This window comes from Cladophialophora immunda (genome assembly GCF_000835495.1).
Source record: "Cladophialophora immunda strain CBS 83496 unplaced genomic scaffold supercont1.5, whole genome shotgun sequence".
In the NCBI taxonomy this organism is placed as follows: Eukaryota; Fungi; Ascomycota; class Eurotiomycetes; order Chaetothyriales; family Herpotrichiellaceae; genus Cladophialophora; species Cladophialophora immunda.
Genome location: NW_015622545.1, coordinates 1660094 through 1675552, shown reverse-complemented (window position 1 = coordinate 1675552; position 15459 = coordinate 1660094). Strand labels below are relative to the sequence as shown.

At 53.9% G+C, this 15459-nt stretch overlaps 3 protein-coding genes across 3 annotated transcripts; all 3 read right to left on the bottom strand.

Moving 5' to 3' along the window:
* Positions 1-1292: 1292 nt before the first annotated feature.
* PV07_08806 (uncharacterized protein) lies at positions 1293-1553 on the bottom strand (the record flags this gene model as incomplete). The annotated part of the gene is made up of 1 exon (XM_016396000.1): positions 1293-1553. The coding sequence occupies one exon, from the start codon at positions 1551-1553 to the stop codon at positions 1293-1295; it is 261 nt and encodes an 86-aa protein (XP_016245856.1).
* Positions 1554-2198: 645 nt separating this feature from the next.
* PV07_08805 (uncharacterized protein) lies at positions 2199-2618 on the bottom strand (the record flags this gene model as incomplete). The annotated part of the gene is made up of 1 exon (XM_016395999.1): positions 2199-2618. The coding sequence occupies one exon, from the start codon at positions 2616-2618 to the stop codon at positions 2199-2201; it is 420 nt and encodes a 139-aa protein (XP_016245855.1).
* An 11988-nt stretch (positions 2619-14606) lies between these two features.
* Positions 14607-15437, bottom strand: PV07_08804 (uncharacterized protein). The gene has a single exon (XM_016395998.1). The coding sequence runs from the start codon at positions 15275-15277 to the stop codon at positions 14768-14770; it is 510 nt and encodes a 169-aa protein (XP_016245854.1). The 5' UTR covers positions 15278-15437; the 3' UTR covers positions 14607-14767.
* Positions 15438-15459: the final 22 nt, after the last annotated feature.

Genomic DNA, 15459 nt, shown 5'->3' with positions numbered 1-15459 from the left:
CAATCAATCCAAGTTCAATCAATCCAAGTTCAATCAATCCAAGTTCAATCAATCCAAGTTCAAACAATCTCCTTTTTGGCAAGACATTCGTGTCATTGTTAACTTCGTCCCTCGTTCCGGCGAAATCATCACCCCGAGAGCGATGGGCCGAGACCGTATATCTCTTGACTTGTTCTGTTTCTTTTGCTTTTTGGCGCATGCGGCGGCCGTAGGGATGATGAGTCTCCCGTCAATCACCTTGAGCCTCTCAACATACCATAGCAATCAGGTAGATACTGAAACCACACTTGCGAAACTCTGTCTCCAGCACGACGGGGTAGGTGTCCTCGGGTTTAGCCTTGGAGAGAGGATTTGAAGCGCCTCCGTAAAGTCACCAATATCGTGGCCTATCACTGGCTTGCTGGAGTAGGTCCCAAGCATCCTCGTCCTCAGACTTCTCATCAACACGGGTATTGTCGACAAACTTGGGATTGGTGCAATTCAAGGCTTCATGACCCTCCTGTTGGCGGTTCTTGCACTTGACGACTCTCGAGTCCGGCAATCAGCACCCATGTGCCTAGATGACCCTGCGCAGTTACGACATTCTGCTCTGAATTGGCGGGGAGGAGGGCAAACGAGTCTGCCGCCCCATGAATCCCAATCCCGTCCATGTTTGGTGAATGACTCCCCGATGCCGCGGCGGATTGCACCTCCAGCTCCTAGGAGACAATCGTGGTGCAGTGGGGGCTGGCAATGCGAGACACCGGCACCACCACCTGCGCCGTTTGCTGTGGAAACACCCCCGGCGGCTTGATCGGTTGGTGGCCTGGTTCCATAGAGGGGCTTGCAATGTTCAAAGCGAGGAGGGACCGCGGGACATTGATCACAGCTGACGCCTCCTGGCTGGAGGGGAGGGCCGATCGAGCTACATAAGATATTGGCCGGGCCGTAACTGATCCTTGTTGGACTGAGCTTAAGGGTGCAGTATAGTGCAGTAGAGTGCTCGATTGGTCTGGTAGTGCAAATGAGCTGGGCACAGGCTGTCATGGATCTGGTCCTCTGGCACCAAGACATCAAGGGGATCGGCGTCCGGGAATTTCCACTCGCAAAATGTAGGCGTGTCGGCATCTTTCCCAGGTTCGGCTCCAGCTGTTTGATCCCCAGATATCAACAACGACTTCTTCCTAGTAGATTGTTCTGGCTGGGTTCTGGTTGGCATCTTGGTGATCCTTCTTCGTGTCCTACGCATCCTAGAATTTCTTGAACATAGAGAACACGGTATTCATCCTGCGGCCGGATACCCGAGAGTGCACTCATACAATTTGGCATCCCAGCGATCCATTGTCGGGGGGACTCCGCGGGGTCGAAATGGACACTGGCTCGTCCTTCACGTTCTTGATCTTCTGGGGTTCTTGATTGCCCAAAACGATCTGTTGAATTTCAGGTCCAATGTTGGCCGTGCAAGCGGGAGACGTGTCGCTGTCCTTCCGCTCCAGCAGCAGTACCGCGGCGCGGAAGGACCGTGGGACGATGCCGCTGTGCTGGCCCCCGGTCTCGAAGAGATTCCACTGCATCCAGTCCACTGCTGCTGATAGCTCTCGTGCTCGTGGAAGGAGGAACGATTGGACGGTGCGGACTGCGCGTTATGGTGCTTGTGCGATACTGAGTCTCTTCGCGTGGAACATGGCATTCGAACAGCGCAAATGTGCGTGCACGGGTTTCCGGCATCCTCGCCATGGATGACTTTGATTAGGCGGACGGTTCACACAACAGAATTCTCTCTGTAACAATCCGGTTCTTGTCCGGTGACGTTCTGCTGAATCTTGCTATGGTTGTTTCATATGCGTCTTCGAATTCCTCCTCTTCATCGACCTCGACGGCCTCAACCTCGAGGAGATCGGCTACGGCTTCGGGATCCATGCGTGGGAAATGCGGCTGAACCGATTAGACAGGATGCTGTAGAACTCTGCGACGTAAGTCGAGGTCGAGAGGCGGAGAGATATGGTTGAATCTTTGTAACCCATCCGCCCGCCCGCTTCAAGAATGTCGTCGACAACATTCAACTTCCGCTGCCGGCAGGCCCCAGTGCAAAGATTTCCAGCCCGTCTTGGTCCGCCTGGCTTAGGTTGATCGAATGACAAAGAAGAAACATGAGCGCTGGGAGCGAGCCAGCTCCCGCGGCAAAGTGGCGGAAGAAGCGTTGGCCGCTCTTATTGGCGTCATGCAGGGGCAATGAAATTGTTGCCATCACCTGGAGTTTGGCTGTGGTCGCGGGTTCCGGGGTTGCTGTGACCTTCTGGGAGCAAGGAGAGGCCCATCAGATTCAGCAGATTCAACAGATCCGCATTTTGCTTCTTCCGTGTTTTGGTCCAAATCCGGATTTGGCTGTCGAATCCCCTGAATACCTGGCAGAATCTTGGGCCGACAATCTGACCAAAAACGTTCACCTGAAGCCCGCCCAGCCTGACCGAGGAATGGGGCTTCTTCTTCTTCTTCTTCTTCTTCTTCTTCTTCTTCTTCTTCTTCTTCTTCTTCTTCTTCTTCACGGGGCTGAATCTTGTGGTTGTTTTGTTCGATGAGAGGTATATAGCTTCGTGGACTCGGTGCAAGGGATTGGGGTAGTAGTAGCAGTCCGGCATCGACCTGGTCGTAGACAGGGGTACTGGAATGAAGGCGTTGGCATTTGAATGACTTCTGGCGGGAATGCGGGCTGTCAAGCAGCAGATCCCTCGCCACGCTTTTCTCTTTCCAGCCTTTCCATGTTGTTGATATGTGCTTTCCTTCCGCTTGCTCTGCTGAATGGAGGGAGGCAAGAGGCTCACAACTACCCTTCCCACTCCTCCTCCTCGGCGCAGAGGAGCCTTCCGTACATGATCAAAGACGTTCGATGAGTATAATTCTCTTGAAAATCGGACCTCGATTTGGTTTGGCGGGCCCAAGGTTTCCTCAAGCAAACTGGCGTTATTGACTCACCCTCTGCGCCGGATGGGAGATTGCCCTGACTAGGACTTCCTCAAGTACCAGTTTTCGACGCTCGTTCGAGACCACTCTGAGTCGCAGCAGTCTGCGGGCCATGCATGACCCATCTGCAAAACGTGATCCAGGAAAGTCCGTACTGCCCACTTCCAAGTGGTCGAATGTCAGCCTGATCCAACTCATGCTGACTGAACTTTGGCAGCACTTCGGCTGTATTCAGCCGTCCCAGCGAACTGTTCGCCATGTTGATCTGCCTTCAGGAGTCCTCCATCCTGCCGACGGTGTAAAGAGGTTCAGAGGTGCAAGAATAAAGGAGGAAGTGAAATTAGGATCGATCTCATAGTCGCCAAGAGATTGAAATTTTGCGCAGGCAGTGAAGGGAGAAAACGCGTAACAGAGGGTTAGTGACGGCTGGCAATGCGCAGGCAAGCAAACAGAATTCCACTCGGCCATGCCCATATCATCTTTTGCCACAGGAGGATGTCCAATCTCTTCAGGAAGTGATACTCGTGGGCTATTGTCTGGAGGAGCAGGGAATCGGGGTGTGCAGCCGAGGGTGGGAGGGGGGGCGTTGTTCTTGCAGGCGATGAGATCTAGATAGTCGAGAAAGATCAGGTGCGGAGTTTTCCAGCGAGGGTCAGATTGTTCCAGAGCTGAGACCACCGAACGAGGAGGAGTTGATGGATCTAGAACTGCTGAAAGAAGGGGTCGCAGAGACTGGCCCAAGATTCTTTTGTACAACTGAGACTCCCGGGTGGCCGATCGAGGAAGATAGGAGCCATCAGGTCTGGGCAAGTTCTGAAACAGTTCTTGTTTGAATGTTTCGAAGGTCAGCCTTTCCAAGGTCATTCTGGACAAAGATATTCAGCCAAGTCAGTTTGAAATCGGTTGGTCCGTCCACAAAGTCAAAGAATGGTCGACATCTTAAGACACAGGCATTCATGGCGAGACGCAACGCGTCGATCCCTCAAGATTGCCAGAACCCAAATCATACAAAGGGGCACTCCGTGGGAAAGAAGCACCCAAGTGGCGGGTTGCCCCCAAGATGTTGTTCCATTCCATGAACGCCGTGCTCAAAAACATCGACATTCGTGGGACGACCGGCGGGTCCCGCAAGGAATTCGCTAGCACGGTCCGGTTTGTCTTCGCATGGGTGAATGATTTCAAGGCCGGTTTCGATATAGACGTTGTCAGCGTAATGAAGGTCAGATTTCCACGGGTAAAACGCTGATACCGATTGAACTGAAGGAGGTGCTAGTTGGAAGGCGAAATGGGAACTGTTCTTGAGGTTGGATGGCAAGACAGGCTATTCGTTCCCATGGAAAACCCCTGGGTGGGTTTTCTGCGGAGGAGGAAAACTGGCAATCGCTTGCTGAAGCAGTGAAGCGCCTCTTCAGGAGTGTGTTTGGTTGAAGACGCATGCAATGCCGCATAAACAAGCTCTTGAAGATGTCTCTTTTCCAAGTCAATGGCAACTGAGAGACTCGTGCGAGATCGACACAGGGCGCTTGAGGATTCGATCGATTCGACCGAGTCTCAACGTGAGAGTGAGGAGGAGGGACCCTAAAAAGAAACTCTCTGTTTGTTGTGGCTCGTCCGCAGACTCCTCCAGGCCTTCATCTGCCGCCACCGCTCGTCCAGCGTTGGATCGGTCGATCCATACACCAAAGTCTTCTGATGGTTCGCCGATCTGGTGGTATTTGACGTCCCCAGGAGATATTTCTTGGCCTTGGTTCGGTACTGTGAGGCTTTGCCCTCTAACAATACTGCTGCTACCACAGTCCTGGCCGTTCTCCACGTCTCGTCGGCGGATGTGCTGATGGAAAGCCCCGGCCTCAGGATCTTTGCTATGTTGATCCAATTCCAGCAATTCCAGCAATATGACAGCGTTGAATAGGTATTAGCCTTTCTCCTAGTTGACTGGGTCCTGTCTGGGTAGGTCCAGAGCATTGACAATCCCGATCAATATGAGGGTGGAGGAAGGATGCATGGGCCATTCAAAGATGCTGTACAACACCTCGCAGTCCCCTCTGAGAAGCGTGTCGATCTCATCATGCAAAACGAGAGGCATTTCGGGGCATATCAGTCCCCACTCTCCGGCAACTCCTCCACACTCTGCGCGGAATACGCCCCTAATACGCCGCGGCCAAGGAGAGTCGCCAGGTTCCATTGGCGAACGTGCAGCCTGGGGTTGGCGCTCTGGTGTGGGACAAAGGATATCTGGACGACAGAGTCGGCAAATCTCGTCAATGGGATTGGGGTAGGGGTTGGAAATCATGCCGCCATAGGTCCTGCAGGCATGCTCAGTGCGGAGGACATTCGCCGAGGAAAGGAGGGTTGGTTGCACGTTGGAATGCTGACCGAGGAAGGTTCGTTCAGGTGAAGCAAATCGTGGTTTGGTTGAGGGTGGCTGAATCACCCCGAGGCTTTGGACCGAACGCCCTCGTTGACTGGCGATGGGCTAGAAACAAGGTCGCTGCCGATGAGCAGTGCGGCCCAGGCTCCAGCACCTGTAAGAATAAGCCAGAAAGGATCCCCGACAGGCACGGTGGTGGTGGTGGTAGTGGTGGTCCTCCCACCGCAACCGTTGGGCCCAAGCCATCGAAACCTCGTCAATTCCGATCAGCCACCCAAGGCAAGAAGAGGGGAGGCGTTTGTTCACCCTGACAAAGCTTGTGGAATCTTTTAGGGGAGTCTCGCGGGAGACGCGTTAGGTAGATGCGGTTCGAGAGGATGAGGACGAGGGGCCATCAAGAAGCTCACAAATCAGAAGCTTCCCTCTTGACAAGATGGTGACACACATGATGCTGCCAGCCAGCCAGCCAGCAGCTACTGTAGAGACACGGAGAGAAACTGTCTGAATGCTTGTCCAGCTCCCAGCAGTAGGTTGGTATCAAATAGGCACCCCGAGTGGTCTTCTTGCCCTAGGCTGGGTCCCTCTGCTCGGGCCACCGGGGCACCCGACAACTCTCGTCCAGGTTGCCGGATATTGATCCCGCCTGCGGTTGTTCTCGGCGAGGCTGCACGAGGCGTTCGTGGCCTTGCCGCGACGAAAGGACCAGTGCACAAGTTCTGGGCGTAGAGGGCTGTCATCTGAAGCTTGCACAAGAAGGACCTGCTGCTGGTTCTGTGTATCGGTCAGGCTGAAGTGTCGCAGCCCGAGGGATACGGATAGCGGACTACTCAACGAGGCGCATAGGCGCTGTTCTCGCATGATGGGATGGGCGTTGTCCCTCGTGTCTTGATCGCAAGACACTGGGGTGCCGTGAGAAGCACACCGGCTTTGCCTGGAATATTGGCCGCCTACAATATGTTCAAGCCAACGCCAAACAGGTGCTTCGGCAGAGAACTCCCACCGCCGCAGACGCGTCGCCAAAGAAACCTCAAGACGAGTCCGACAGCCGTTGATTGAGACGCTTGAGACGCAACAAGTTCGCAGAGATGTGGCCGGGAATTGTCTGATTGCATTGCTCGAGAAATCTCCCGGACAACCTGAACGAGCAACAGAAGTGCTAGGGAGCAGTGTTTGAATTTGTTCTCCGTCATAAAAGTCTTGCTCACTGGAGGCAGCGGGTTTCTTGCTGTCCATGGCCTGGACGCACTGCTCAAATCCGGGTATTTTGGATTGAATTCTGCCCTGGAAGTCGTCCCGTATTAATCCACAGTGGTCCAATATTTTGTCATGCCGCGCGCCAAATTGGTCATTCTCTCCTTGTGGCGACTTGAAGAGGAAGAGAATGGAACAAGAGGATCGTGGGCGGTCGCGTGATGAAAGTCGCGTCGAGCTCGAGACGTTCGACATCAATTCGACTGTCAATAGGAGGTGGCATCCAGCCTCTTAATCAACCACGATCATCCTGGTGTATCTTGATGTGCACGAGTTCATACCGCGCCAGAATCGTCGTGGCGCCTGGGCAGGAAGCGGGCGACGTCTTGCTGAATAGTACAATGAAGCCGCCTCCAAAGGTGCGCTCCCCGACGCGCGGTCGGCATACCATTACTGGCAGGTCGTCTTGCGATGTAGAGGAGCCGTCACTGATTCCTCGTCCTCAATATCCTTATGGTATGCACGATCCGGTTTGACTTCATAGCCATACGTTGCTGTTCCTGTTGTGGGGAATTTGGAGGAAGAGGCTCTTGACGCTCTGGTAAGCATTGCTTCTGAGTGTCCGGATGTTCAGCGATAGCTTGAGGAATTCCCCACACGATTAGATTGGCGGCCCCGAAGCCGCCCGACCTTTTGGGCTATCTAAGCCCCCGCAAGTTCTCTCCTCCCACGAGGAAGGCCAGGACACCCACCACCAGGGATATCACACCCGTGACCACCACCCCAGGGTTCAGACTCAGCGATGGCGGTATAGTGGTCCTCGGGCCCAAGGATGTGAAGAGCACTTTTGCACAATGTCTTAACCAAATCACCGCTATGCTCGATACTGCCATCAAAGCGTTTTCGAAAGCCGGACCTTACGCGAAATGGTAGAGCGACGAGTAGACGAGATTATCGTGGTACTAGTATAGTAGCTTAGGTGCTGAAGCGATTGGTTGATTCATGATACGTCTGGCGGCAGACGAAATGAAATATTCCGCAGCCAGTCGAAGGCGGAGGACTAACTGTCTTCTTGGCCGGATGAACAAGACCCATAATGGTGTCGCGAGCTTCTTGCGGAATGCCGGGTAAGTGTTTTTCGGAAATTCGATGTTGGACGCGTTCTGCAGATTCAATGAGAAAACTGCCAATCGTTGTGCTCGGTGCGTTTTCGCTTTGGGTCGAATCGTGGCTGCTCAAACAAAAAGCCAAGGAGAAAAAGGCGAAGTCGACGAGTTCTCCACCTCTGGTTTCCATGCACTGGGAAATTCCAAGTGGTCATCGTTTGTGTTCCATATCTGGCAATACATGTTGGCATTCAGCACCAGTGTTCGCACAAAGAGGCTAAGCTGAGCAGCCGCGATAGTCTTGGGATCGGCTGCAGTGGAGATGTTTGGCAAATCGTCTCTCGTAGCCACTTGGACCCAGTAGAAGCCTGGTACAAAGTCCGGATCTGGTGATTCTCGGCCGCGGTGTGCAGGTCGGATCAATTGGGACTTGAAGTTGTCCAACCTCCATTCAGGTCCCGATCGGTTGAACGGTCGGGACACTGAGGTTTCGCGACTTCCTTGGCACCCTCGTGCCTCCAGATAGCCGAGCATTGGTCGCTCTGAGATAGACTCATGAAAGCATTTGGATTCCGTGCTGCACGACTGGAGACTGCGGTGGAGTGTCTGTGGTGGACTGCCTGCGCTGTCTGCGCTACGGTGCTGTGCGGAACCTTTGGGCTGAGCGGGGCGGAGCGGAAGAGCATGCCAACGCTACTAGCTTCGGCTAAAGGACCCCAAGAGACAAGACGTCGGGATCTAGCGGGACAGAAGAGGCTGCCAACTAGGCTAGGACTGCAGGCAAGACCTCGCCAGGACTGCAATCCTAGCAACGGTGCCGGAATACGAGCTTTAAGAGAGCATGACAGCCAGACAACAGGTTTGAAGGTGCGCACGACTGGAGAGAAACGCGCCGCCCACCAGGATTCCAAACCCATACACGATAGCAAGCTGGTGGGCGATGTGGGGCGGCGTAGTAGCGGCGGTGAAATACATCGAGACCATCTCCCCCTAGATGATGTTGGTGCCGTAATAGAACATGGTGACGACAAAGCCAACGATGAAGTGGGGCTATCATTGTCCGGCCCTTGTTCTTAGTAAACATGCGTGTGTTGGCGTGAGAGGCTTCCTTGAGCGACGTCAACGTTCTCCCACAGACCAAACTAAAGAAGATCAGACATGCGAAGCCGACAGCCAGCAAAGCCACGACACGACTTTCGGGTCGTCAGAGGGGACCAGCTAGACATCGAAGGGCGGGCGGGCCTGCATTAGATCCCGAAGTTCGCACCCTTGTCCATAATGCGGCGGCTGTACCATAGCGTTGGGCGTGCGCGGGCGGCGATACTGACCTGGAATTGTCACAATGCGTTCGTCAACTTGATTGAAGGCGCTCAGAGTTGATTCTAGGGGTATGCCCTTGGTTGACCAGAAGCCCCTTGGGCTTTGCCGTGGAGGTCGAAACTGCCATTGGGAGCGTTGATGGTGAAGTATCTCCCCCCCACCCGGTCGTGCAAGAAACCACCCATTGACCCTACAAAGCCGACCCTCGGTGACCCCGTCGATCATCAAGAAAGACATAGCAACGTAAAAGGGTAAAATAATTCGACGTGGTGAGACGAGGTGTAGGGGAATAGATATCTGATGCTGTCTCTAATGGCGAGGTACTGAATTCGACAAAGGAGTTCGCTGGAAGAGGCGTTGCGCGACAGCGGCCGCATCAGGTCCACGAATCACCGTCAGGAAGTCACCCTACAACGGCGTCGAGAAGTGCCATTGGAAGGCGTCGCAGAACATAGGATGCGTGGGGGGGCTGTCATATCAGTCTCTTGGGGCCCCACAAAAGAGTGTGAGCTGTGCTAATTGATGGAGGAGCTTGAGAGCTGCCTTGCAGGGGCCAGGCGCAGTAGGCTCACATGTCAGCGGGACAAACGGGAAGGTCGACGTGTGAGGAACGAAGGTGGGAGGCCGCAGGGCGCGGGCACAGGGCGTAGGCGCAGAAGCATGGAGAAAGTCATGGAATGTGACCTCGCCGCCTGAGATCGGCAGAGGCAGAGGTAGAGGCAGAGGTACTCGAGTCCGCAAACCAACACCAAGGTTGGCTATATAATCCAAGCGGCGGCGATGTTGATGGTGATGTTGATGGTGATGTTGATGGGGTCGAGGATGGTGGTAGCAAGGTTTATTGCAATGAGTTTTGTGACAACGAGGTCTGTTGCAGCGAGTCAATAAGCGTCGAGTCAGCAATTCAGTGCGGGTTCCTTCATCCCATTCGTTGTCTGCAGGCGTAAGCGCCGAGCTAGTGGCGGCGAGTCAGTGCTGATAGTGATGAGGCTGACAGTGGCGAGGCTGAGACGTAGGCGCAGGCAAAGCCCGAGGCGGGTAACTCTTCGACTCATCATCCATGGCCTCCATGCCACCATTGATCCGGAGAACCCACAGAATATTCGTCCATGCACGTCTGCGCTGCTCTTCTCCAGGGACTGCGATGCTTTTTTTGCCCATGCCACCCACTGCCGGCCAGGCTTGACATATCCTTCTTTTCTCGTCATGCTACTGCTGCTGTTGCTGCTGCTTAGCATTGACTGAAAACCCCAAGCTTGGATGAGCATATGCCTCTCGGGTGACGAGATAGCTTCGTTGGCCGGAGACTGCGGCAGGCTGTGACACAAGGCATCAAACAACACCTCGGTCGAGGCCGTGACGGGAAGGGTCAGGATTCACACTCGTAGTTGGTCGTGTGTGAGAGGACGTGCTGGTCGAGGCCGTGACGGAGAGGGCAAGGATTTACACTTGTAGTTGATCGATTCACCCTCATGGTTGATCGTGTGCGAGCGGGATGTGCTGGTTGAGGTTGTGAATGGGAAGGGGCTGTTCGGGCGGAGCCAATTTCTGGGGGTAAGAGGGATTTCTGGTGAGAATAAAATGTTAGCCGATCCCTTCGGATCGTCCTTTTCAATCGACAACGACAAACAGATTCTGAATACCTTTGAAAGTGGGCACTGGCATTATTGCAAGGACTGCAGTCAGTGGTCAGACTCCGGTCACGCCAGAGACCTTGACTGCAGTCAGTAGTCATTACTTCAGTCACTTAGTCATCCGTAAGCGAGCGATCTCATTGGTCGAACCAGGCTGGGTCCCTCTGACCTAAGCGTAGAAGGCTAGTGTATCTCGGCTAAGATTCCCATTAAGGCTAAAGTCGTTTCACTACCAGCGCCGTCACAGAAGCTCGACTACACGGAATCTATAGAATCAAAGTGTACGTTGAATGGAGGCCATATCAAGGGACAGAGTATCAGAGTGGACGCTCATATCTGTGCCGCCAACGATGGATGCGTCTAGCACGGCTGGTTGGAGACTGAAGGAATTCATCATGGGAAATGGAATTGATGAAGCTCATGCAGTTACCTTCCTTGTCGGCCGCGGCGAAGTATACATTGTCGCTGTGATTCTGAGCTCGCATTCGCACTGGTCCATTCTGGGACATCAGAAACCCGAGTGCCGGATGTCATTGGTGTCACCACCAGAGCGCAAACCTCTGCTGCCGCGGGCTCAATGCTCCAGAGCCTCCTTTTTTTTGCAGCGACGGAGTTTTGCATGAGTTTTTGCCATGCGTATTTCGGCAGATCGACCCTTCGTTGGGATAGGCCCAGCCCTTGGAGCACCCCCCCTGGTGGAGCTCTGCTTGAGGCACAAGTATCAGGGGGAGATGTTATAGATGCTGAAAGGGATTTAGTAGTGGCGAGCACGCGACCATAAAAAAAGTACTCGAATTTAATGTTTTTGTCGAATGCTAATCGATCACAGCGAGTGCCAGGGTTTTTTCAACTTGCAACGGAAGGGAGAAGGGAAGGGAAAGGCAGGAGGAGTCTGTCTATCCGTCTCATCAGTCTTTGTTTGCGCTTTTGCTAATGGCGGGGCCTTTCCCGAATTCCACTGCACGGCTGGGGCTGCCCTTTACGCAATATCGTTATCGTGTTGTGGACTGCTGAAGAGGAGTGATATATGAACGGAAGTCCCGCAGCTTTAATCCACAGTCCTTGGAGATGACCCAACTTATCGGTGGCATCAAATGGGAGGTCAGTTACGAGGAGGATGACGAAGGCCAATATCACTCAACACTCTGAATTGCGGCCCTCGGGACATGGAACTTGCTCGCGCGCATTCAAGCTATTCCAGAGTGAAATGCTGGCAGTGCGAACGAGGCGATAGGGCTAGATCTAGGGATGACATGGTGAGCGTGTGCTGCCTGTATTGACTTGATGCATAGCATCGAGTCAAACACCTAATAGACGTGGATTTTGGACGAAATGCAACCGGTCCAAGAACGCCGCGTGACCAGAAGAGAGAGTACTCCCTCACAGCCAAACCTTCCTTTCCTGTTATCCCATGTCACATGCCCCGCCCCGTTATTATTATAATATTAATTACTCCGACTCAATTCATTTCAACAATTGTCGGATCAGGACTGCATCACAACAGCTTTTCCACCACTTCGAATCTGATGACTGCAATCTGCGTTGTTAACACCAACTCGACTACAGGCCTCATAGTGAGAGAAGTGCAAGGGAGAAATTGGGGTTGAGCGCTCAAGGAGGAAGAAAGAGAAGGAGGTTGAGCAGGAGGGGTCCGCGTCGAGAGGGGAGAAGGTCCGCAAGGTCCGGGATTCAAATCTAATAAAAACCCCCCTGGGGCTTTTCCCTGAACATCAGGTTTTTTTGCCGTTTTTGTTTTTATTTTTGGGTTGTGTGCGTGCGTGTGCGTGTGGAATGGCTGTTGTGCCCTATACATATGTCGATGAAGCACTCCCACCGGCCAACCTTGGCGACTCTCAGGGGTTTGTGTGCGTGTCTCCCGGCAGCCTGAGGACCTTGTCGGGGACCTTAATATACCCCAGCCGGAGCAACGTGCGATGATTCCACAATGTCAACACAGATCTCTCCTTCTATATGGCTTCCCCATTGTCACGAATAGTTGCCCTGGATGCCTATACATGTGGGACCAACTTGATTGATTGATTGGCTATCTCACTAGTGGGGAGACGCGTGCGGCGGTTTGACATGCCGACGTGAAAATCAAGCCTGGCTAACCTTCCTATTTGGGTTAGGGCAACAATGCAAGATCCGCACGAGATGCAAGATTCGCGAGCTGCAAGATAAACGAAAAAAAGAGTTGCAAGACAGACGAGTATGCAGATACGCAAGATGCTTCAATGTGCAACTTGGATTGTGTGTGTGTGTGTGGTGCAGACAACAAGTTGAAGTGGCTGCCGAGTCTTTTTCCGACAAGCAGGCTGTCAAGGTGGCTGCATGACGTGGGTGAGTGAGTGAGTGCGCTGCAGAGTGAGTGCCTAGATGCTGAGTGCCCGAGTGTCGACTGAGTGCCCATCGCCCTTTGACACTGAGTGTCCGCCCAGGGCCACTCTCTTTTTCGACTTTGGAGCCAAAAAAACGGCTTTCCGCGCATCACGTACCAGATGTCTCTCGGGCAGCTGGGCCGGGCCTGATCTTCCTGGGTATAATGAGCGGCTGCATCGTCGGCCTGACCTGCTACTACGTCTACTTGCCCCAGAGGCAGAGGGAGAGGGAGAAACGTCTGAGTTGTGGTTTGTTCGTGAATTAGTCATGTGTGACTACACCGCTGGGTTCAGCGAGGCATCGTACAGCGACCCTGACTCCACACAATCGACATCTTCACCGATCTGGTAATTTTTGATGTGTCCATACGCGGCGACCACGCCATGATGGTCCAAAATGTGGTTTGCCGCGACTCTGACTGCTTTCGAGGATGTGTTTGTGGACCTCATTGATCTCTTCACGCAGCCGCTGAAGCATCTGGAGTTTGCGGGTGGGAACCAACTTACACGGAACGAGGTTTGTGACGTTGTCAGAATGTGAAAAACAATGCAAGCTCAGAATTGTGTGATCCGACAGATGTTGGGAAGAAACGTGGACTTGTCAACGGCTGGCGTGAATGCTGCTTCTCCACCGAACACTGCGCATCGGCAGCAGCTCGGAGTAGTCAGCCATTGCTGATCGAAAAAAGGTTGGGAACATGATTCGTGGAAAAAGAACATAAGGGTGGATCTTATCACAGGTCAGTTTATTTCATCCGTAGCCATTCTCCACGTTAAACACTCAAGCAGGTCCTCCATGTCGTCAAAAGGCTCCAGTATTATCTTGTGTGCTCTTTGCTTGGAACGGAAATGAGCCTGGGAGCATGCGTGTGTGGTGCCGGACGGCCTGACGCAGGCAGTTCAGGGTTGCGCGAAACGCTTTCCTCTGCGTCCAGTGTATCGAGGCCGGCTATTGGTGTCCTGTGCTCGTGCGATGGATGGGGCAGGTTGGTTGGCAACTGAGTTGGCGGCGAGCTTGATGCTGCAGTGGTGTCGCCGTGGCACAACGGTGTTGGCTTACATGCAAAAATAGCAAAGTGATGAACGCCTCAATTGTGCCCTCTATGTATGCTACGAATCGATGTGCAGCAAACCTCCCCGCCTAACGGATGACACCGACTCCCATGCCCCGCCAGCTCATTTCCCAGCTGATATTCACCTTGCGAAGTGCTTTCCGTGGGCGTCTAGTGTTTGTCCGTGCCTTTGTTATACCCTGCTGCTGTTTTTTTGGGCGCCCTCCACGCGCCCTGGGATGCACCGGCCCAAAAGGGTCGCCTAGCGCATTAGGCTGTGTGTCTGTTCATGATCGATCTCGGGTAACGCCTCGGTTCTGGCCTTGTTGTCGCTGACCGATAGCGCTTCCCGCTGCCTCGCTCCGTCATCGATCTGAGTCGATGCCTCTGTATCGGCCTTACTGACCTGTGACGCTTCACGAGCGGGGCCACATAGTCCTCTGGTAGCATATTATGGTGTCTGGTAGCGGACTTCCCGACACTTTGCGGTCCGGCACTTTCGTTGTCACGGGTAGGGGGCCCTTTGCGCTCAGGATTGCCTGCAGTATGCTCTCAGGGCACTGCTGGGGTGGTAAAAGCCGCCGGACATTCTCATCCGCCGGCTCGCACGGGTGTGAGGGGGTCGTGTCTCCGTGCTCTGAAACGGGCGGGGACGGAGACTGAGGCCTTCTGGATGTGTTCAAGCGGTTGGCACTGGTCTGCACTAATGGACTGAGCAGTGGCTTTGTTTCTCCTTGGGCGCTATTGGATTCCCCATAAGCACCTTTTGAAAAGATCACGCCAAACCCTTAGTATACCGCGCCGGATCGGCCGGTCCGTGTCGAGCAGAGAAGTATCCCTCTTCCAGGCAATTCGGGCGATAACAAAAGTCCTTGGTGTTGGACCTGAACACTCTTTCTTCGTCCGTCTTGAGCGTAGGTACCCACAGCCAAAAGCTGAGCCCAGGCAAACTTGTCTTGGCCGGATGGGTGAGATCCAGAGCCTCGTGGAGTCTCCGCTGGAGATCGAGCGGCGCCATTTGGATGCCGATGTAGGAATGGTGCAGCAGGGGGGTGGTTCTTGGGGCAGGCCGTTTCTCGGGGCCAATTGTATAGTCGATGCGAAACTCCGAGCTGCTGCTGATACCACTCTTGGTGTTGAGGGGGCACAGTGTGTCGCGTGACTTCTTGTCATGATGATCTGATGTCTCAGACATGGCGCCGTGGTGCCAGCCGTTCGACCGCCCTGGTGGCTTGAGGAAGGAATGCCACAATATGTCACCGTCGAGTTCGATGTCGGCACGCATCTTCCCACGCCATGCTCCTGGCTGCTCGTCGTCAGCCCACTGCTATGTCCGGGCCACTCACTGCTATGCCTGAGCCACTTGGTGCACCGGGAGGGGTCGAAGGGGTGGAAGGGTTGGAGCGCTAGTCAAAGGAGGGGGGGGGGCTGACGTGGGATCATGGATGATAGCCCTTGTTGAATAGA

What these genes read in the sequence shown, in the direction of transcription:
- PV07_08804 (XM_016395998.1), bottom strand. Translation starts at nt 15,277, where the DNA reads ATGCGTGCCGACATCGAACTCGACGGTGACATATTGTGGCATTCCTTC.